The sequence below is a fragment of the Dromiciops gliroides genome, chromosome 4 (assembly GCF_019393635.1).
Source record: "Dromiciops gliroides isolate mDroGli1 chromosome 4, mDroGli1.pri, whole genome shotgun sequence".
Lineage (NCBI taxonomy): Eukaryota > Metazoa > Chordata > Mammalia > Microbiotheria > Microbiotheriidae > Dromiciops > Dromiciops gliroides.
The window spans coordinates 52,967,818-52,982,756 of record NC_057864.1 but is presented as its reverse complement, the minus strand read 5'-3'; the positions used below and the strand labels follow the sequence as shown (position 1 = coordinate 52,982,756).

General features: G+C 45.2%; 1 protein-coding gene across 2 annotated transcripts in view; it reads left to right on the top strand.

The window, feature by feature from the left end:
* Nucleotides 1–311: 311 nt before the first annotated feature.
* OLFML2B (olfactomedin like 2B) overlaps nt 312–14,939 on the top strand; it is a 55,713-nt gene continuing 41,085 nt past the window's right edge. The window contains exons 1-4 of one of the 2 annotated variants that reach the window (XM_044003840.1): nt 312–355; nt 1,493–1,709; nt 3,846–4,109; nt 11,480–11,587. In XM_044003840.1, the coding sequence (XP_043859775.1) occupies nt 1,536–1,709; nt 3,846–4,109; nt 11,480–11,587 (546 nt within the window). In that variant the 5' untranslated portion in view covers nt 312–355; nt 1,493–1,535. Of the gene's footprint in view, nt 356–1,017; nt 1,710–3,845; nt 4,110–11,479; nt 11,588–14,939 lie in introns of those variants that run through there. The other variant, XM_044003841.1, reaches the window with a different exon arrangement.

The following is a 14,939-nucleotide window of genomic DNA, read 5'->3' as shown; positions in this document are numbered from 1 at the left end:
CACTCTAAAAACTTATATATGATTTTTTTTTTTCATTGAAAATCTTAGAAGCAAGTACAGTACTCATCCTCAGGGTGGAGGTATTTTCAGGTCATAAAGAAAAGGAAGGGGAGGAGAAGGAGGAGGAGGAGGGAGAAGAAGAGGAGGAGGAGGAGGAAGAGGAGGAAGGACCGGAGGAAGAGGAAGAAGGACCGGAGGAAGAGGAGGAAGGACCGGAGGAAGAGGAGGAAGGACCGGAGGAAGAGGAGGAAGGACCGGAGGAAGAGGAGGAAGGACCGGAGGAGGGGGAGGAGGAGTTATATCAAAGTATATCAAAGGGGCTAAGTTCAAACCCAGCCAGACTCATCCCCCAAGGGTAAGTTCACGAGGACCAGAGCTGGGTGAAAGAAAGGAAAATTCTCCTCCTCCGAGGCTTAGCCTAAAACATTGGGAAAATACTAAAGGTTCCGTTTCTAGGTCCATTCTCTGGGCCAGCAGAGGATGAAGACAGGGACCCCCCAACTAAAGGCTCAATTTGACTCTAGGTCCCAGCGAACTAGGGAACTCTCCGTGCCAGCAGAAGATGAAGACCCAGACGTCCCAGTCTCGGGGTACCACTAAAAGCACTCATTCTCTAACGAGGGCAAAGAGAGGTGGCTCCTGGGCCAGCCGGCCGGTGGGCTCCAGTCCTGCAACTCGTCCTAACTTCACCAGAAGGAACTTGAAAGGGAATGGAAGTGGTGGGGATAGACAAGTACAATGAAAGAAAGCCCCAGACACTGAGATGGACACACACACACACACACACACACACACACACACACACACACACACACTCAGGGCTGGGGTGGGGTGACTCTCCTGCCCAGACCGCTCTGCCAGTTCTCTGCCCCCCGCCCCCCCACCCCCTCCAGGCCTCTCTGTAACTGGCTGCATCCCCCAAGCAGAAGCACAATAGAGACTCCGCCCCTCCCTCTCGGCCCGGCCTCTCCCCCCTTCTCCCTCTCTCCCTGCCCCCTTCCCTCCCTCCCTCCTTCTCTTGTCCTCCACCTCCGCTGCAGCCCGAGTCTAGCCGGCTTCAGAAGCCCGCGCTGCCTCGGTCGCCGCTGCTGCCCCATCCCCGCCCCCAGCCCAGCAGCCTGAGCTGCCCACTCCTCGGTGGCACTTGAGGGTCCTCGCCCTGTCTGCGCCTCCTCCACCTCAACCAGGGGGCACAGCCTCCACCTGACCCCTCCCCGAGGCGGGACCCTGAGCCTTCCTCAGCTCCCGTGCGCTTCTCCACTCGGTATTGCTGCGGCTGCTGCTGCTGCCGCCGCCGCAATTGTGGACTGCCCTTGGACGGCAGGAGATGCAGGAGGGCTTTAGGGCGCACCTTCCTGCTCCCCCGAGTCGCACCTAACCCGCGGAGGCGCTTGGAGCCGCTGTTACCCGCCTCCAGCCAACATACCGATCTCTTTCCTTAACCCCTTCTTACCTTTCTCCCTCCCCTTTCCTCCCCCCACCCCTCCACCAGGTCCCTCAGGTGCGCTGCTCCCCCTCTTCCCGCCCCATCCCTCATGGCTAAGCAACTGATTCTGGTCTGTTGGGTTGTACTGGCTGTGACTTGGGGCCGGGCGACCAGCCCTCCCCCCACAGGGTCCAGCGAGCCCCCAAATCTGCAGACTGAGGCACCCACAGAGGAAGAGACCCTGCAAAACGAAGCGGACAACCAAGAGAACATTTTATCTCAGGTAAGATACTGTCCCAGAGCCACCCACCTCTGGTGGTCCCTGGTGGAGACTGGACGTTAAGGATTCTCCTGGGGGTGCATGGGGGTGGGGGGCATCGCATGGCGTTTGTGAGACAACTCTTTTTGTTTCCCTAAGGAGTAAGGGGATGGATTATTTCTGACAGTTTTCATAAGAGATGATTGAGCACATGACTCACCCTATTTCCCGAAATCAGAAGGCTCTTTCGAGTTTGTTAAAGGAAGAATAGAGAAGAGGGAAGTCACACAGCATCCTGAAATAAAGGCAAAGAAATTTCCGTGGTTAAAACTATTGGCAAAGTCCAGTCTGAGGTTTAGTCAGAGTTGGACAGGGGACACAGGTGGGTGAGCTGGGAAAGACACAGGTCAGCCGACTCCCACAGGCAGCCAACAGCCTGGTGTGAGAGACAGGCAGAGAGGCAGGAGAGCAAACTATGTGAGTGCTAAAAAGATGAGTGCAGAGTGATCAAGAAACTGATGGTGTGATTGACAAGACGAACTCTGTGTGACTGAAAAACAGGTGGATACACAGTACATCCACAGACCACCCCGGTCTGTTTAAAATATATGACAGCCAGGAAACGGTGGAATAAGTGACAGATGGACAAGTAGTGACAGCCCTCGAAGGACTAAGCCTCTTTGAGCCTTTCATGCTCAGCCAAACATTCATGATGGTGTGTGGGAGGTGTTTTCTTTCAAGAGAGGGTTAGTGCAGACTTGGACCCCCTACCTCATGACACTTGACAAGGCTGGAGCTCTAGAACCCAGCAAGCTTCTTTCTCTCTGCAAAGTTCTTAACTCCAGTTTGAAATTGATTGGCCTTCCTATCTGTAATGTAAGTGACAAGACATATGTCAGCTATTAGTGTTATCATTCACATATTACATATACTCCTCCACACACCTCATCTCCCTGAATCCTTCCATGAGTCTACGAGAAGGTCCATCTGAGATTTTGAGTTCTGTCCCTTGCAACTTTTCCAAAATCCAAACTCCCCCAATGGAAGGAATCCACTCAGAGTCTTAAAGCAGAAATCTGTCAGATTCCAGGCAAGATTTCAGGGAAAGCTACAATTTACTGTCAGCCCACAAAGACAAGCAGCTTAAGTCATCTTGAACTGTAACTCCCTTTTCCACTGATCCATTCTGTATTTGACAACATCCCTAAACCAAATATTATTATTAGAAGAAATCTAATCTTTTTAGGGAAAACATTACAAGCCTTGTTCTACTCAGAGAGTATCCCTCCAGTACCATTTCCACTTGACCTAGCAGAATGCCTGCTAGGGCAGCAGGTGATGTATGGGATAGTTAGTTAAAATGAAAATCTTTTCCACACCTGGAAAGGGGCACTGATTTCTGGATGGAAAGAAGACTTGGAAAAAGGGAAGACACTTAGACCAAGTCAGAACCTATGTGAGAGGAACCAGAGAGAAGTCAGTTGTTTTAGCAATTGCCTGGGGACAAGGAATATTGGAACCAGGCTATCAAATGTTTTCCTTCCTTAGGAGATGACAGGAGAGAAGCTCTTAAAAGGAAATGTTTTGCATTGTAGGAGTACTGAGAACCAGCAGTATATTATCCTAACCTGGATTATGTATTCATGTGCTGCCAGGGAGAAAAATCAACCCTTAACCAGAAGAGAATGAGAGAGAGAGAGAGAGGAAGAGGAGACAGACACACAAAGGAAGGAAAGAAGGAAGACAAAAGGATGTGATTGTCAGCTTTTCTCCTTCCCCCTCCACCTTTCGACTAAATTTTATCTTTAGCTGAAGGCAAAAGCTGGTAGATGGGTAGTGGGTTTCACTGATTCTTTTTTGTTTTTGTTTTTGTTTTTTAATGATGAAAGGCAAAGAGCCCAGGAAAAACAAACTTCTTTCCAAAAAAAACCTGCAAGAGTAGAAATCTGAGAGGCTTCAAAGAAATGTCAGCATCAGCGATTTGTGTCACTGTGACCTATTTACTTCGAGGTTCAGAGTTGTCTGAGGTGTCTGACTAACTAATGTAGATGTGCAAAGCCTTCAGAAACCCATTTACACTGCCTTTGAATTCTCTCTCTCTCTCTCTCTCTCTCTCTCTCTCTCACTTTCCTCCCTCTTTTTCTCTCTCCCTTTCTCTAGTTATTAGGAGACTATGATAAAGTGAAAGCTGTCACAGAAGGCTCAGACTGTCGATGTAAGTGTGTGGTGAGACCTCTGGGCAGAGACGCCTGCCAAAGGATCAATGAAGGCACTTCACGAGCTGAAGATTTTTACACTGTGGAAACAATCACCTCGGGTCCGGCTTGCAAGTGTGCCTGTGTGGCTCCACCATCAGCCCTTAACCCCTGTGAGGGAGACTTCAGGCTGAAACAGCTGCGTGAGGCAGATGCCCGTGATTTCAAGGTATGGTTTAATTGATTTAGATCCAGAAAGACTCTTAGGGGGCATCTGGCCTAACCCCTTTATTTTACAGATAAGGAAACTGAGGTCCAGAAACGAGAAATAACTTGCACATAGCTAGGATCCAAATCCAAGTCCTCTGATTCCAGATTCAGCTTTCTTTCCACTGAACCACAGTGTGGAAGATGTGAGGCCCTTCCTTCACTCCCACAATGGAACTTTTCACTTAGCCTGGTATACTCAAAGCTGATCAGGGCTATGTTGGTGGGGAGATGGTGGGAGAGTTAAACTAGTTCAAATCTAGGCCACGAGAGCCAATTGGAAGCTACAATGAGTTTCTGAGAATGGCAAGATCAGAATTATCTGGAAATAATGCTCTGGGTAGGATGGGTGGGTGGAGAAATAGGCAACTACATTTTCATTGCTGTTGGCAGCATTAGGGAGCAGGGGTGGGGTGGTAGAATTTGAGCCCATATCTCCCTGACTGTGATGGGTTCTCCATCCACTCTGGCAGGCTGCCCTTCTTATACTTGAATATTTCCAAAGGGTCATGATTTCATGACCAAGGGTATTCCCTTCCACAGAGGCAGATCACAATTCCTCCATCCTTAGTAGGCAGCCTAAATGAGTTGTTGTGGCCAAAAAAATTCAGCACCTGGTACTAGAGGCTAACCAATCTTCTGCTGACATCTCTTCAGACTTAGAAAGCTGGTTCTCAAATAGCTGATGCATAGTCCACCCCTCCCTTACTTGCCAGACCCATACATATCAAATAGAGTGCTGAACTGTGTTCAAATCCTGCCTAGGTCATTTACTAGCTGTGTAACTCTGGGCAAATCATTTCAATCTTTCTGGTCCTTTCTGGTTCTTCATATATATGTTGAATAGACATTAAATGTATCTAAAGCACTGTGAAAACTTTAAATACTACATAAATCCCTGTTGTTATTGTTATTGTTGTTATTATTGTTAGTCTTTCTAGCTGGGGGAGGACCTTTCAGAGTCTGCATTCCATGGGCACAATACATTTCAAAAACCTAGAGTTACCTCAGGGTGATTGTCCCCTCTGTCACCTTCACCCTATTACTTCTTTTCTTTTCTCCTTCTCCTTCTCCTCTTCCTTCTTCTCCTTCTCCTTCTCCTCTTCCTTCTCCTCCTCCTCCTTCTCCTTCTTTTTTTGCAGGGCAATGAGGCTTAAGTGACTTGCCCAGAGTCACACAGCTAGTAAGTGTCAAGTGTTTGAGGTCGGATTTTAGCTCTCTATTATTATTTATTTTCAAAACCCTTAAAAACCCAGTCATGACAGGACTTCAGTGGGAGATGATAGCATTTTAGAGCTCAAAAAGACCTTAGAAATCATTTAATGCAGTTCCTTAACTTTACTGATGAAGAACCTGGGGTCCAGAGAGGGAAAGTGACTTGCCCAAAATGATAGGGCTAATAAAAATAGGATCTGAACCTTGGTCTGGAGCTAGAAGCCCATCTAATCCAGCCTTCCCATTTTACAGCCAAAACCAAACAAACAAAAAACCCTAAAGCCTAGGGAAACAAAAGGACTTGTCTAGGATCCCATGGTTAGCAAGCATCAGAGGCAATACAGGAGCCATGGTTCTCTGACTCAAAAGCCAATATTCTTTCCACTGCTTCTCATACCTTATACTTATGAAACTATAATCAACTATACCTGGATTGAGGCAGACTCTATATTAGGGACAAATGCCTAGTTTACTGAGTTCAGGGCAGAAACTTATCTCTTCCTTGATGGTCTTCTCCCTCTAGTATTTTGGATAACTCATTTTAGCCCAACCAGATTTCCAGTCTCCTTTCCTACAATGGATCCAGTAATCATGTCTTGGGCTTTTGTTGACCAAAAAGGATTTGATCTCTTGTTACTCAGAGGCAGTGATACCGTTTCTCTCCACTGGTTCTCAAGGATGATTTGATGATTGATGATATGACCCTCCTTGAGTCAGAAAGGAAGGAATTTCTGCCCGTCAAGATAAGGGCCACAGAGATTTGGTTTATGAATTTCTGCCAGATCCCCCTACCCAAAAGAGCTCTGGGATCTTCACCAGAGAGAAATAGCAGAAATAGGAAAAGAGCCCAGAATGGGCTGGTCTTTGTGAGCAGGAGAGATAGTAAGTTGAAGAAACAACACAGTTTATCTGTCTTTTAGCACAATGGCTGTCTGCTCTAAGGAAAGAGAGGCCCAGTGACCCATTACTGATTCACGGTCTGGCTCTTACCCTGGGATGATACCCAACGAGGCTGGAAAACTCTTAAGCATTACCTTGTACTTGGGACAGCTCCCACCTTTGGCCTACTATTCTAAACTTAATTTCCCTTTTGATGTCTGCCTATTCTAAGTATGTGAGTGGGCCTGAGTTCACCCTTGTACTCAGAATGTACTCCTGGATAATGGTGCTAGAACCATGCCATTATTATCAGAGATTTGTTTAAAATCCTGGTGTCATGATGATTCTACACCTCACCCACCCAGTATGGTGCTCAGGCAACACTGTGCCTATTTATACAATAGTGTCTTCCCCAAACAAGCTGGATAGTCATATAACGTTAGAACTAGAAGGGACCTTGAAGCTCATCCAATCCAAAAATCTTTATTTTAAATTTGAGGAAACTGATGTCTAGAGTCATTCTTTTTTTTTTTTTTAAGTGAGGCAATTGGGGCTAAGTGACTTGCCCAGGGTCACACAGCTAGTAAGTATTAAGTGTCTGAGGCCGGATTTGAACTCAGGTCCTCCTGACTCCAGGGCCGGTGCTCTATCCACTGCGCCACCTAGCTGCCCCTAGAGTCATTCTAAGGTTTACCTATGAGGTCATAGACCTAGATACTAATAGAGCTAGATCTAGAACCTACCCAAGTCTCTGGATTCCTCATCCATAGGCCAAAGGATGAAGCTCAAAAAGCTGAAATCTGGGGACTCAAATGTTTTGGTGGTGTTGTTTTTTTCTGTGATACTGCATCCACATGCTGCCAGTGGATCTGCTCTTCCCCAAAATGGCAAAACCATCTCCTAGGGTCACAAGTGAAAAGGTGGAAGGGGCCTTAGAGGCCACTGAGTCCAAGCCCCTTATTTTTCCAGATGAGGAAACTGAGTCACAGAGTGGTAAGGTGACACGGTCATATAGGTAGGAAGCATCAGAGATGCTGGCTGGCTTTTGTCATTGGTCTTTTGCCCCAATTCCTTGAACACAGGAAGCATCTTGAGTAGAGGCATCCTAATGGAAAGGGCAGAGGTTCCCTTCCATGTGGCAGTCTATGTGTCCCTAAGATGCTCAGCCATGAGGACTGGAACAGAGCTGGAGGCAAGTAGGGAGAAGAAAGTTTCCTTAAATGCTATGCTTATCCCGCTATCCACAGCATGATTCTTCCATGGGGTACAATTTAGCAGTCATTTGGATTTTATTTCCATAGATTTACACTTGGAAAGAATCTCAAGGTCATCTAGTCCCACCCTACCCTTTACAACATTCCCAATAAATGCTCATCCTGGCTAAACTTAAAGACTTCCAATTATGGGAGATTCACTACCCTTCCTCCCCCCCAAAGCAGCTCATTCTATTTTTGGACAGTTCTAATTGTGAGGAAGTTTTTCCTTATGTCAAACTGAATTCTGTCTCCCTATAACTCTCACTCATTGGTCTTTGTTCTACCCTCTGGGCTAAGCAGAAGCAATCTAAGTATTCTTTGATAGGACATTTCTTCAAAAACATCAAGACAGCTATTATGTCACCTTATTCTCCTCTTCTGCAGAAGCTCACATTGTGGATGTTCCATCTTTTTTTTTTTTTTTTTAGTGAGGCAATTGGGGTTATGTGACTTGCCCAGGGTCACACAGCTAGTAAGTGTTAAGTGTCTGAGGCTGGATTTGAACTCAGGTACTCCTGACTCCAAGGCCGGTGCTCTATCCGTTGTGCCACCTACCTGCCCCCGTGGATGTTCCATCTTTAGCAAGGGACTCAGAAACCTCTCCTCCAACCAGATCTGAACCTAGATGGAAGGGAGAATATTAGAGAAGCTAGAAGTGGGGAAACCACACATCAGCAGGTCTCTCCACTTGGGTTAGTATAGTCTGCTATGCAAAGGGTCAACAGACTAAGAGGATTTAAACCTCTAAATGACCTTAGAAATCATCTCAGCTAACCCCTTAATTTTAGAGAAAAGAAGACCCAGAGAGGTTACAAGTGACTTATCCAAGGTCAGATAGATAGTAGGAAAGAGAAAAAGGACTTGAATCAGATCTAATTTTGTTGCTGAAGGAAGGTGGAGAAAATCACGCAATCATAAATTTATGTTACAACTTCAGCTGGTCCCTCATTGCTTCTAGGCAATCCTACAATACCTCCCTTATCCCACTCTCCACAAAGACTCTTCCAAACCTCTTCATCCCTCCTCGAGTCTCCTCTTGGCTGCCTCTTCCCCCACCCTTTCAGCTGAGAACCTTATCTCATATTTTACAGACAAAATAGAGGCGATTTGCCATGAACTTCTTCTCCCCTCTTCATCGTCTCCTGTTACCCATGTGTCTCCTGCCACTATCCCCTCCTTGTTTCCTTGTCTCCTCCCCTGTCTCACATGATGGAGTATCCTTACTCCTTACCAAGGCTAACCCTTCTACTTGTTCGAATGATCCCTTTTCTAGCCTGTCTCTTCTAACAAATTGTCCCCTCTGTCATCACCATTCTTTCACTTCTTTTCTTTTCTTTTTTTCTTTTTAGGCAATTGGGGTTAAGTGACTTGCCCAAAGTCACACAGCTAGTAAGTGTTAAGTGTCTGAGGCCGGATTTGAGCTCAGGTCCTCCTGAATCCAGGGCTGGTGCTCTATCCACTGCACCACCTAGCTGCCCCTCTTTCACTTATTTTCAATCTCTCCCTCTCTACTGGCTCATTCATTCCCTACTGCCTACAAACATTCCCATGTCTACCCCAATCTGAAAAAACCCTCACTTGCTCCTTCCATCCTGCAAGCATCCTATATCCCATCTGCCCTTTGTAGCTAAACTCCTTGAAAAGGCCGTATATGTGCTCTCTTCCTACTCCTTAACTCCTTACAATTCAGCTTCTGATCTTAACATTCCAACGAAACTGCTCTCTCTAAAGTGACCAGTGATCTTTTAGTTACCAATTCCAATGGACTTTGCCCAAGCCCCATTCTCCCTGATCTCTCTGCAACCTTCAACAATGTTGACTATCTTTTCCTATTTGGCATTCTCTTCTCTCTAGGTTTCTAGAATATAACTCTTTCCTGGTTCTCCTCCTAGCTCTCTGACCATTCTTTCTCAGTCTTCTTTGCTTGCTTCTCATCCAGATCATGCCCTCTAACCATGAGTGTCCCCCATGATTTTGTCCTGGGCCCTTTTTTCTTCTCCCTCTATACTACATCAGTTGGTGATCTCATCAGCTCCCAGGAATTTAATTACCATTTCTATGCTGATGATTCTCAAATCTACCCATCCTGCCCCAGTCTCTCTGCTGACTTCCAATCTCACATCTCCAATTGCCTTTCAGATATCATGAACTGGCTATCTTAAACTCAACAAGCCCAAGACCAAATTCGTGATCTTTCTCCCTAAGCCTTTCTTTCCTTCACTATTACTGTCGAGGGCACCACCATCCTCTTAGTCCCTGAGGCTTGAAATCTAGGTGCTAATCTCAATTTCTCATTATCTCTCACTCCCTCATCCAAACTGTTGCCTATCGATTCACCTTTGTAACATTTCAAATATGCCCCCTTCTCTCCTTTGATATTGCTACCATCCTGGTATAGGTCTTTATCTCCTTATACCCAGACTATTGCAATATCCTGCTGTTGGGTCTGCCTTCCCCAAATCTTTCTCTTCTCCAATTCAGCCACTTTTTAGCTACTGATGCAATTTTTGAAAAGTGCAGAATTGATCATACCACCACCACCCCCCTACTCAGTAAACTCCCCTGGCTCTCTATCACCTCCAGGATCAAATACAAAATATTCTGCTTGGGGGCAGCTAGGTGGCGCAGTGGATAGAGCACCGGCCCTGGATTCAGAAGGACCTGAGTTCAAATCCGATCTCAGACACTTAACACTTACTAGCTGTGTGACCCTGGGCAAGTCACTTAACCCCAATTGCCCCACCAAAAAAAAAAAAATTCTGCTTAGCTTTCAAAACCCTTCTTAATCTACTTTCCCTCCCCACCTCTCCAGTACCTAATTCTATTTTCTCTAATACCTAATTCTCCACAACATGTTCTTCGATCCAGTGACATTGGTCTCCTGGCCCTTCCATGAACAAGACCCTCCCTCTCTTAGCTCTGGGCATTTTTTCTGGCTGAGCCCCATGCCTTGAATTCTTTGCCTTCTATACTCTGACTACTGGCCTCTCTGGGCTTCCTGTAGCTCCTAACCAAAATCTCATCATCTACAAGAAGCCTTTCCCAACTGCTCTTGATTCTAGGGCCTTCCTTCTGTGAACTATTTCCTATTTATCCTGAATATAACTGGTTTATGCATATTTCTTCACTTGTTATTTTCCCTTATTAGATTATGAGATCCTTAAAGGCAGGGACTGTCTTTTGCCTCTTCTCGTATCCCCAGTGCTTAGCCCAGTGCCTAGCATTTATTGGTGCTTAATAAGTGTTTACTGACTGATGGACAGATCCATGATTCATCCCTTCAGGAGAAAATGAAGCTGACTGTTCCTGATGCACTTTCCCTGAAGCTCTTCAGTGTGCATTAAATATATCAGAGGAGATTTCTCAATCTTGAAGTCTCCATTCAGTCCTTCTATAAAAAAGGATCATAGAATTAAAAGGGAACTTAGGGACCCTCTCGTTCAACTCAACACCCTTATTTTACAAATCAGGAGACTGAAATCTCGCAGAGGTTAAGCGACTCTCTCAAAGTCCCTCACACAGCTAGGAAATAGCAGACAGATCCCCTGACTCCAAAATTTCATTATATGACAAATATTTATTGAACAGCTTTTGTGTCTAAGGGAAGGTGGGGGATACGATAGGATCACATATGCAAACCCTATGGAACTTACCACATTTCTGGCCTCATGTCATTTGAGAATCGTAAAAGTTGCTCTTTTCTCATGTTGATCTAATATCTCTTACAAGCTGGAGAGCTTAACATGACAGTGTTATTGTTCCGGCCCATTTGCTTGACTTCATGGAGACTGAGTGTGCTTAGGGCCTGGCTTTCTCTTCAGGGCTGTGGATATTCTGCTCTTCTCAAAAGTGCCGGGAACATCTCAGTCAGGGAAATGCACACTCCGCTTCCAAAGGATTCTTGTGAAAAGAAGGAAGTTTGTTCTCTGTGGCGCATCTCTTACAAGCCCTCTTTCTCACTTGTCTTCAATTTGTTCCACAGCTCTCCACCATCATGGACATGCTGGAAGGGGCTTTCTATGGCCTGGATCTTCTAAAACTTCATTCAGTCACCACAAAGTTGGTGGGCCGAGTGGAGAAACTGGAGGAGGTAAGGGGGTCCTGGCTTTCTTGTCCTGTACTCAATTGAACCCAATGCTAACTTAGACTTCATTCAATGCCGAACCTTAGCTGTAATTGGCCTTTCCCTTCAATTTTGGGAAAGAATGGATGCCACATCTAATAGCCTATCAGACTAGTTCTCACTTTCATGCTCTTGGTAACAAGGGAAGATCTGGGGCAGCATGTGAAGAATTAAAAAAAAATAGAGCTACAATTTCATCAGTTTAGGGAGACCCCTGTGAGGAACTCCCTTGACCAATGAAGATGGGCCCCTTGTCTTCAACTAAGACAGTTGCCTACAGTACTAAAATGGTAAGTGACTTGACCAGAGTCACCCTGTTAGAACTTGAACCCATGTCTTCTGGCTGAAGACCATCCCTCTATTTACTATGCCATAGCTTCCCTTCATGAAAAATTATTCATAGTAATGGATTACATGTTATATCGGGCTTTCATCAGAATTCTCCTATGAGAGGAGATAGGATGGTTATTCCTATCCCCATTTCACAAATGACAAAACTGAGGCACAGAGTGTGGACTGCAGTAAAACAGCTAGTGGGGGGCAGCTAGGTGGCACAGTGGATAAAGCACCAGCCCTGGATTCAGGAGGACCTGAGTTCAAATTCAGCCTCAGACACTTGATACTTACTAGCTGTGTAACCCTGGGCAAGTCACTTAACCCTCATTGCACCAAAAACAAAACAAAACAAAACAAAACAAAACAAACAAAAAACAGCTGTTGAATTGCAGAGGTGGGTTCTGAATGCTTGGCTTTCTTTTTTTGGGGGAGGGTGTTGGGGGAAGCCAGTTGGGGTTAAGTGACTTGCCCAGGGTCACACAGTTAGTAAGTTTCTAAGGCTGGATTTTATCTCAGGTCCTCATGACTTCAGGGCCAGTATATTATTTACTTTGTTACCTAGCTGCCCCAAGGTTTCTCCATACTAAATGTGTGTGTGTGTGTGTGTGTGTGTGTGTGTGTGTTTCTATTACATTAAGCAGCCTCTACTACTGAAAACAAGCAAATAAACCAAAAAATCACCCAGACCCCTTTGGATGTAAAGAAGAGAATTTACTAAGCACCTAACATTTACCAGGCATTAGAAATTTATTAAGCATCTAACATGTAGCAGGCACTAGCTTAAGCCCTTTACAAATATTATCTCATGCGATCCTTATAACAACCCATTTGATCCTTATTAGTCAATTTTACAGTTGAGAAAGCTGAGGCAGACAGAAGTCAAATGACTTTCCCAGGGTCATACAGTCAGTAAATGTTTGAGGAGGAATTAAAACTCAGGTCTTCTTGGGGGCAGCTAGGTAGTGCAGTGAATAAAGCGCCATCCCTGGATTCAGGAGGACCTGAGTTCAAATCCGGAATCAGACACTTGACACTAGCTGTGTGACCCTGGGCAAGTCACTTAACCCTCATTGCCCCCCCCCCAAAAAAAAACCAAAAAAAACCACAATGAACTCAGGTCTTTCTGACTCTAGGCCCAGTGTTCTGTCTACTGTGCTACCTAGCTTCTCCTGATGGTCAGCCAGGAGCATCATTTTATTGAGCAAGTATAGATAGGATATTTGAATAATTTCAGCGAACAAATAGGAGAGAGGGAAGCATGGATGTTGATGGATAATTAATAGATAATGATAGTTTGTTTTTCTTTGTTACTTTAAGGTTTACAAATAGATTTTTGCCATGACAACCTTTTAGTGAAGGAAAGTAAGTGTTGCTATTCCCATTTTACAAATGAACAAACCGAGGATCAGAAATCAAGGTGACAGCCTCTCTATACCTCCGTTCTCTATACTGTGAACTGAATCTCTAAAGTGAGGAGGTTGAACTATAGAATCTCTAGGTCCCTGCCCACTTTGGATTTGTGATTCCCAGGTCACATGGCATGGTAAAGAGGATTGAACCTAATGCAGGCTAGACTCATCAGTGAGTTTTCATAGCCTGGGTGGAAGGGAAACTTGGGTGCTTTCTTCCATCATTAGTAAACTGTGCGATCTTGAGAAAATTACTTCACCTTTGACTATCACTTTCCTTGTCTGGAAAACTGTTGAGCATGGCCCACATATTTTTTAGAATTTCTGGAAGGATAAAAAATGAACCATCTGATAGCAAGGAATTATACTCTCTTGGGTAAATACTTATTACTTTGCTCACTTCAGTGAATTTCCCTGTGCTCTGGGATTCTTGTCCACATCTTTCTATACTCCAGTTCTGTAATTGCCAATTAAAGCTCTTACTGGGAGGGGTGAATTGGAGGGGGATGGGTCTTGATGACCTTTCCCACAGATCCTTTGGTCATGGAAATCAGGACTTGAAGATGATGGTGAAAAATTCTAGGTTAAAAAAAAAAAAGGCTTTACAGCACATCCCTTTGAATAAGAAATGTTTCCAGCCCAATCTCACTGGTTCCTTTACCAACTCACCCTTGTACCTGGCTTTCATTACAAAATCAATGTGTTTTCTGAATCCTACTATTTGTGTTAGGGGCCTGTTTTCAAATTAAAATGTCCTAACACTGATGGATAGGCTTAGAGTCCTAGCTACCAGCCATGGACTAAATAGAGATAGTATGACTAACAGAATGCTTCCCTATCCACCCACCCACCCATTTCCTTTCCTTACCCATCTGCTCCCATGCTCTACAGGGACCACCAAAGAGTACCAGATTGTTCCCTGAACTTCCTGTCGGTCTCTCTGATGTTATTGCCAATAGAGATGATGGAATTTGTGGTAGGGGGTGGCGGCCATATTGGTCTACCAGCAACGAGACTGAGCCTAGCCACCCACTTCACACATTGGCTACTGAATGAATAGTTTCTTGACACTCTACCATCTGGAACTGGATTCAACCAGTGGCCCAAATCCCCCTTGGCCAGCCCCCTGAGCCACCCAAATTCTCAGTTCCTCTTTAAAAGAGCATTATGTTACCCTATGGGCAGTAGGACAAAAGCCATTGCTTATTCATTGTCCGTTTGACTTTTGTCATGATCCAAGCGGATGACTTTTCTTTTTTCTGCTTAGCACAAGACCCTTTCTCTTCCTCCTCCCCACTGGTTTGAGCATGTTTTAATGGCCCCAAGGTCAAGGGTTCAATCTCTGAATGGGTGATAACTAGAAGGTCAGTTGGAGGCAACTCATGGCATGAGAACATGGGATTCGGACTCCAAGAGTGTAGGTTTGAATTCCAGCTCTTCTACTTCCTGGTTGTGAACATGGACAAGTCATTCTCCCCTTCCCCCCCCCCCGTGCCTCAGTTTCTTTATCTGTAGAATGAGGAGGTGGGGATAGATCATCCCTAAGGGGCCTTCCAACTCTAAATCCCAAGATG